Consider the following 8,078-nt stretch of genomic DNA (forward strand, 5'->3'; position numbering starts at 1 on the left):
AAGAGCTAAAAAATATATTTCATGAGGGAGTTTTGTTTAGTTTTGTTTTTTTGTTTGTGATGTTTTTTTTTGTTTTGTTTGAGATGAGGATTAGTGGGATTCCTAAGAGGGATGGGCTTGAAAATTGGTCAAAGAAGCTTCGGGGTTTTGTTTGTTTTGTTTTTTTTGTTTTTTTTTTTTTGGGGGGGGGGTTGTCTGTTTGTTTTGTTTTTTTCTTGTTCTTTTTTTTTTTGTGTGTGTGTGTGTGGTTTTTTTAGAGTTTTTTATTAGGTTTTTTTGTTTGGTGTTTTTATTTTTGGGGTGGTGGTCGGGGGAAGAGTTTTGAAATAAATTGCGATAAAGCCTGCGATCCCTTAATGACTCGCAGCTAGAGAACTCTTCCTAACTGATATTTACTGCCCAAAACTCAATGAATTAAGTGTAGCCATTAAAAGAAGCTGAACCCAAAGTGATTCACAAAGAACAACTACTCATGCAACCGAAAAAAAAAGAAACAAAACAAATCAAAACCAACCAACAACCACCGCTCGGCACCCCCGCGCAGCCCCTCAGGAGGGGCCGGAATGGCGCGGTCTCGGCTCCCCCTCACGCCGGGGCGCGGCGGGGCCGGGCCGGAGCCTTCCCCCGGCCATGGCGGCGAGGGCGGGCCCGGAAGGGGAGCAGCCGCCGCCCGCCTCACTTCCCCGGCTGTCGGGCGGGGCAGCAGCGCGGGCAGCGGGCGGGCACCATGCTGCAGTTCTTGGTAAGGCTCTGGGCTCCGAGGCGCGGCTCCGCGCCGCCGCCATGGCACGGCACGGAGGGGTCGCTGCCCGGCTGAGGGGAAAGGGCGCGGTGTCCGGCCACCCCCGGGCCCCTGTCACCGGGGCGGCTGCGCTCGGTGTTGGCTCCCCGGCGGCGCCCCATTCTTGGGCGGCTTCCCTTCTCCTTCTCCTTCTGCCGCTCCTTCACACCCGTCCCCCTTGTTCTCGCAGAACGGTGCCGTAAAGCTGCTCTGAAAATGGAGTTTCATGGCTTGTTTTTCCTCCAAGCCGTGCTCTCAATTTGCCTTGGAGATTGTGCTTGCTCACGGTGATGCTCCCCCTTGCTGCTCAAATTTCTTTGTGTAAGCAGAAATGCCTCTCTCCTTTAGAGTGAGAGCAGCCCATGCCGTTTTGTACACTCTTGAAAGTGTACCGCCGGAGATGTGGGGTTTTATATATGGAAATTAAAGCAAGGAATCGCGTTTCATTACTGCCCCGAAGAACAGCAGAATTATTAGACTGAATATGAGACTTCATCTTGCTTTGGGGTGAGGTAATGCAGCAGGCCAGTGAGTTTCATAGCAGGTGGAGATACAGAGCAAGAAATGATGGCCTGTTGTAAATTGGGATAGTCTTGCCTGGTTGTATATAATAAATAAATAAATGAGGCCTATTTCTCATCCCAGCTTCATAATAACAAGTATGAAAGGCTCAGTCATTTCTGTAGCTGTTTATAATCCCCTGTGCACCCAATTTAAACCTTCAGTAAGGCTAAATGTGGTTAGCCTCTCAAAGTTTATGTTTATCAGCTCTACTGCTTTCTGCTAATGGGGATTTTGTTTTGGTTTTTTTTTTGGTTTTTTTTTTTCTAGATGAAAATACTTTACAATTACAGCTTCTTATTAGTGCATAACCATTACACAAAAGTTGTACTAATTCTGGGTTTGTTCCCTGCTTGGGTGTAGATTGGATGTTTGACTCTTGCTCTCCCTGGTTAGGGCTGTAGCAGAGAGATAAAGGAATAATCTCACAAACCTTGTGTTTTTGCAGGCCACAGTTAAGCTTTAAATAAGCCATTTGTTTACAAAGCACCTTGAAATGCTGGGTGGAAACTGGAAGAGCCTGAACTCTCATCAGTCCTGTTGTTTTTAGTGAATGTGCACATTTTCATTGGCTTGTGTTTTGCTTTCCATATAATTGAAGTCTTAAGTAGTGATTTTTTTTTTCCTCACTGCATGAATTGTTAGCTCTAAAAATAAGTGTAGCTGGGTGGATGCAGTGCTGGACTTTCCAATAAAGGAGTGCAGTTTAAGGGAGCACTGATCTCAGTATTATCTTAACTGAGTAAGGGTTGTCTCTCAACAGAATATAACATATATTGAAGAGGTTCTGGGTTAAAAGCCTAGAACACTGCTAATAAACAAGGATCTGGTTTGTGCTTCCAAGTGGCTTCCCTGACCCTGCTAAAGATACAGGAAATTCTCCTCTTTTAGAGTGATACTCTGAATTAAAAGGAGTCACAGGTCTGGTTTTCATCAGTGCATTATTTGCCAGTATCTCCCACAGTACCTACTTAGCTGATAATTGAAACTGCAAGAGCATATGATAACAGGACAGTACACACAGGACTAATTCTTCTTAAATTGTTAAAGCTAAGTTTAAAAAGGTAATTATAGGAATATAAAGATATAATAAATATAAGGAATAAGACCAAAAATGGGTTTAAGAAAACACTGAAGTAATTTGCAGTCAGAGTTCATTTGACAGCTCTCAGCCAATTTTAGTTTTCTATAGATAGATTTTCACCAGTGCTGCTTATGGAATGTGGATCACAGAAAGGATGAGCTGTGCTGCTTTGGGCCTGGAAAAGATGTCTGGTCATTAAGTGCTGGCAAAGTTGTTTTGTAGACTGTGGTTTTATTTTCCTTAAATAGTCTTATTTTGATAGCAGTGACCCTGAGCAATAACAGTTTTTTAAGATAGAACTATCCTCAGCTGTTACAAAGAGTGGTTTGTCTGCTGACAATGAAGAAAAGCACAATATTAGCAGTGTCTCCTGTTTAAAATAGTTAAATGAGCTTTCATGGTATAGGGCAGATTTATTTTGAAGTGTAAAACCAAAAATAAAATGTAGGATACTGAGCAGGTGCTGAATGGAAATCTCATCACCTGCCTTTGAAGAGAGGAACTTTATTCACTCTAGAAGTGTTCTTATGCTTGAGGATTTTCCTCAGCTGGCAGACAGGGTCTGGGCCAGAAGCTGTGCTTGTGTTTTACTCTTGCTCTGCTTCCAGAGTGCATTTTTATGGACACCCTTCATCAATTATAAGTTTGCACAATTGTCAGAAGAGGTTGTGCCCAGCTTCCAGCCAACTGTACTGCCTTGGAGGAGCCCCTAGGTCAGAGTGGATTTGGCTGAGAATTAATCTCTTGGGGTCAGAAGGGTTTGTCTGGAAGATGCCCAGCTGTTGCTGCAGAAGAGAAGAAGCGGGTTTACATCAGTTTAAGTTCATGTTGTTAAGTTTTGGTTTTTCTTTTACTTCAAACTAAGACATGTGTGTCCCTTTCCAACCCTGAGCACTGTTGTAGTTGGGTGTTGCTTTAGGCTTTCCCATCATGGACCAAGAGCTCTGGGATGTGTAGGTCCCTGCTGCTGTCTCCCCTATTTTTTTAGGAATTACTGCCTTTGTGGATGTTTAGAGAACCTTACAAGGATGAACACAGCTTGATCCATATAGTCCTTGGGGATGTGGATTGAAAAACAAAACTGTGTGGTGTTTTGGAAATGATATCAAAGTGTTTCTGGTGAGGAAGATGGGGAAAATTGCACCTCTCTGGATAAAAGATGAGAAATTTCGTAGAAGTAGAGTTGCAACTCATTAAATAACTTGCAATATCCCTTTTTTTTATTTTAGCCAATAAGCTTTTGATGCAAGGATGTTAACTCTTCTCCCTTTCTTCCTTTTTAGCTTGGTTTTACTCTTGGCAACGTGGTTGGGATGTATCTGGCTCAGAACTATGATGTGAGTATCTTGCTATTCTCAGAGGCAGACCTGTCCTGAACTGAAAATAAATGACTGTTTACCCTCAGTTAGAATTGAATCAGTCTTTCTTTTGATGGTTTATCAAACAGAACAAAATGCAGATCATGCTGACTTGAGTTACAGGAGAACTGAGACTTCTTCAGGAAGAATTATCTCACAGAAAGAGTGGTCAGCCATTGGAACAGGCTGCACAGGGAAGTGATGGAGTCACCATCCCTGGAGGTGTTCAAGGAATGACTGGGCATGGCACTTAATGCTCTGGTCAAGTTAACAAAATGCTGATTGTTCAAAGGTGGGACTCTGTGATCTTGGACTTTTCCAACCTTAATTGCAAAAAACAAAAAAGTGTAACCAAAAAATCACCTGTAGTAGTGTAGTGCTTAAAACCTAAACTTCTGTTCAGTCCTAGAGCCCAGCCTTCTACAGGCAAAGACAGGAGAAACAGAAAAGGTTGATCAATTGCTCATGGATTTTATCAGCACTAAATACTGGTTTCCTGTCTCAGATACCCTGTCTTCTTAAAGTGTTCTCCACTTAGTATAACTGTTAGTAAAAATCCTCAAAGTATGTGAAATGTCTTTCTTCTGGACTCATAATGAAAATAAGTTTTGCCAGCTTTTTTTTGTAAATGTGATACTTTCTCCTACTTCAAAAGTGTATTGACCTGCAATTTTTATTTCCTTCTTTTCTCACAGTGAGAAAAGAAAGAGAACTTTGTTTTTTCAGTTCTCAGTTAACAGTCTTCCAGGTGAGAGGGCAGAGGAAAAATATTTCAAGCTGAGCCTTCAAAACATGCTTTTACTTTCTGCCAAGTCAGCAGAATCCCTTGTAAGAGCAGTGCCACTTTACTTACTGGCTAGAGGAGTTCATAACATTTAACATATAAATATTTTTAAATTCTTAGGCAATCTGTATTAGCCTTAATAAAAGAAACAAAGTTTTTGAGGCATCATTGGTGTTTATGTTTTGCTTTCTTCTCGTCTTCAGTATTGAAGTAATCTTGCTTAAGAAAAAAAAATCTTATATTTTGCTTTGTTTATGCACAAACTTTGGTGATTTTTTCTGTCAGTCAGTCCAGCAAAAAGGACTAATGAAAGGCTGCTTCTGTTCAATACATGTTTTACAGTGTTACAAAAATGTAGTCCTAAGAATATATTTGGATGTATCAATATGTATCACAAGCATTGCTTTTCTGGCAGCACTGATAAAGTATTGCCACAAGAGGGGGACTCAGGCTTTTGATTTGAGTAGTTACCTGGAAATGCAACACTGATTTGAAACATGAACGTGGAAATTTTACTGCTGGTGTTGAAGGTGATTGGTTTGAGGTGACATTTAATATAAGCTTGTCATAATGAGGTCCTAATTCTGCAGCTGTACACACAATGTGCTTAGCAATAAGTACATGGAGGGTTCTGCTGACAGTGGTGGAGTTCTCTTGGTTTAGTTTAAATGTCAGGCATGTTACAGGCTGGGCTCTTAATTTCATTTGCTCAAACAGATCCATTCTGAAAAGGAAGGTAAGAGGAACTTGTTACCAATTCTGTGAGCCTCAGACCATTTAATAAGAGAACTGCATTCTGTTTGGATTAGCTTCTGCTCTGTGGTCAGCTTACATATGAATTGAAAACCCAGGAATTTTTTTTTTTCACAGCTAAGAGTGGAAAATTTGCTTTAATTTTGTTTTAATCATACTTTATCACTTCCCAGTTTTAGCTAGTCATAATCTTTTCTTTGCTATTAAGAGCTTCAGCTTTTTTTCCCTTTCAAGTGATCAAAATTTACTGTTGGATTATTTTATCAAAATTATTTTATTTGTAAGAGAAAGCTGAAGATTTGGAGCTCACAAGCAGTAAATTGAATTTTCATTCAAGTGTGAAACTGCAAAAAGGTGCCAATTTGCAATGCAGTAGAATTCCCCAGTGAGGAATTTGGTTTCCCACAAGATGAACCAGAAGAAATATTTCTTAATAAATTTCTTGAGAACATATTTGATGCTCTTGAACATCTCTTTTCTCTCGGGATATGACCAGTATAGTACAATCTAATTTCCCCTTTGAAATCCTGTGCATCAGTGTTTAAATCTGCTTATTCTTGGCAGTTTGTCTTCTTTCAGTCAGGAAGCCAAACTGGTCATGCTAAATTTCCTGTAAGCTGATCCTTTTTCCTTCCTCCTGCTCCCATCACTGACTTATAGCCTTAATAATCTAAGTATTTCCTGAAACCTCATTGAGGTGCTCTCATCTGCTGTTTGCCTGATACTGCTTACATTTAATCTCTGTGCAAGGCAACAGATACTGGAAATATCTCTTAAAAACCAGTTTAAACTTTATGGAGTTTCTTGCTATGTATATGGCATTGTCTTTCCTGGTGAAACTCATGTAGCCACAGATATTTTATAGTGTGGGGTTTGATTGTTTTGTTTTCTCTTTAAAGATTCCTAACATTGCAAAGAAGCTGGAAGATTTTAAGAAGGATGTGGAAGCCAAGAAGAAACCTCCTAATGACAAGTCCTGAAAGAGAAATGTTCCCCAGGTCAACTCTGTGTGTGCAGCAAGGATGCAATTTTTACCTTTCAGGCAGCAAAGGTCAAGTAGAGGGTTGGCATGGGAGGTTGCTCCACTCTTAGTCTCCTAGAACTGGAATATCCTTTTGAAAGGGTGGCTGTGAACTTTTCCTGGGACTGATTTTCAAGGGTTTCAGAATTTGGATTTGCAACTGATGCGTGACTGGATGGTATCATTTGTATTTTTCAGTATTTCTTTTCCTAATATTTTGTAACCTGTTTTTACCTGATCCAACTGGAGTGCTTTTGGTCCTGTTACAATTGTAACCTCACACTTGATAATACCCTAGCTCTTAGAACAGCACAAAGGAAATTAAATGCATCAAGGAGTAACTTTCAGAGTTTCTTGTCTTTTGTTGTGAGCAGTGGTACTTCACTGTCCTTAAGTCACACACACAAGCAAAGTAACAAAAGCAGCCATTAAAACCCCTGGTGTGTAAGAACTCATCCATTGTAGAGCTCTTGTCTTCTGCTTGAAACCATAATTCTGCAAAAATCCTGTTGTAAATCCTGAAAGAAAAATTGCAATGATTTGAATAGATGTCAATCTTATTAATTCAAGAATCTATCAAATAATTTTTATCCCTTAAAATGGAAGAGGTCTATCAACTTTATAACATGGTTTAAATGACTGAGTGCTCTTGACAATTTTTTGCAGGACATGAAGAGCACAGAAAAGTGCCAGGAAGATGTTCTTGCTCTTATGGAGAATGCCTGATGATGAAGTGCTACAGACAAGCACAGAGAATGACCTCCATTTGTTCAGGCTCTAGATTAAAGCATACCTAGAGTGCTTCTCCATTAATGTTTTAATTAGGATGAGGATTGTGGCTTCAAAGTTGTTTGTCCTTTTACTATGTTTTCATTCTCATCATGGGAAACCCACATGGAGCACATGGTCTGCATTCCTCTCAGAAGAGACTAAATCAGAAGATGTGCTTTGATCTCTAATGGGTGTTTAGTCCATTAGACAGGTCTAGGGGCACTCAGAAGAACCCAAGCTCTGGGCACTAATTGTCTTGCTTTGTCAGTGAAATGTGCTGTTTGATATAAACATAGCATCAAAGCTTTAAAGTACAGAACTCTGTGTACCCATTGTAATTTTCACTCTCTACCCCAAAGCCTTTAATTTTTGTTATATCTGAGTGGCTCCCAAGTTCAGGAGTTCTCACTGGATCAGTAAAGACACATTTACAGAGTACCACACACCAAACAGTTGCATCCTTTGCCAAAGTTTGGTGGTGACAGAGTTCTTCCACAATGCATTCCTGAAACAGAGGAAAGTATTCCTCATGCAAAGATTCTCCTCCTTAAGCAATATAAATATGTATAAGGAATATTTCACCTGTAATTTTAAATCCTTCCTTTCACCTCTGCCCTGAAATGTGTAGCTGACATGAAAGCTTTCAGTCTTTGCAGAGAATTACTTGGGAAGTTTAAACGCCAACTCAAGTCAGACAATCTTAGTAGTGATGCAACCAATTTTCTCCACAGGAAACACTCCAAGAAACTCTGACAGGGAGAAATGGTTGTACCACCTGAACCCAGCTATCAGAAGCCCTGTGGTAGCAGCATGTGTGGAAGATACCCAGAGAGATTTCCATTACCTTCAGACCTGACTGAAGGAATTTTCTTCCATGCCCAAAAGTGTTTCCCTAGAGTGATAGTGCTGCACAGCTGTTTTGATGTTTTCATGAACATGATGAACTTAAGTTTGCCCCAACTTCC

General features: G+C 40.4%; 1 protein-coding gene across 2 annotated transcripts; it reads left to right on the plus strand.

Moving 5' to 3' along the window:
• The first annotated feature begins 695 nt into the window (after positions 1-695).
• STMP1 (short transmembrane mitochondrial protein 1) lies at positions 696-7,720 on the plus strand. 2 transcript variants are annotated; one of them, XR_009274770.1, is made up of 4 exons: positions 696-742; positions 3,710-3,763; positions 6,221-6,372; positions 7,009-7,720. XR_009274770.1 is itself a non-coding variant. In XM_058805464.1 (4 exons), the coding sequence occupies exons 1-3, from the start codon at positions 728-730 to the stop codon at positions 6,299-6,301; spliced, it is 150 nt and encodes a 49-aa protein (XP_058661447.1). In that variant the 5' UTR covers positions 699-727; the 3' UTR covers positions 6,302-6,319; positions 7,009-7,720. The 2 variants fall into 2 exon arrangements, 1 of the variants encoding a protein (XP_058661447.1); XM_058805464.1 differs by having other exon boundaries at positions 699-742; positions 6,221-6,319.
• Positions 7,721-8,078: the final 358 nt, after the last annotated feature.

The sequence above is a fragment of the Ammospiza caudacuta genome, chromosome 5, assembly GCF_027887145.1.
Source record: "Ammospiza caudacuta isolate bAmmCau1 chromosome 5, bAmmCau1.pri, whole genome shotgun sequence".
NCBI classification, from domain to species: domain Eukaryota; kingdom Metazoa; phylum Chordata; class Aves; order Passeriformes; family Passerellidae; genus Ammospiza; species Ammospiza caudacuta.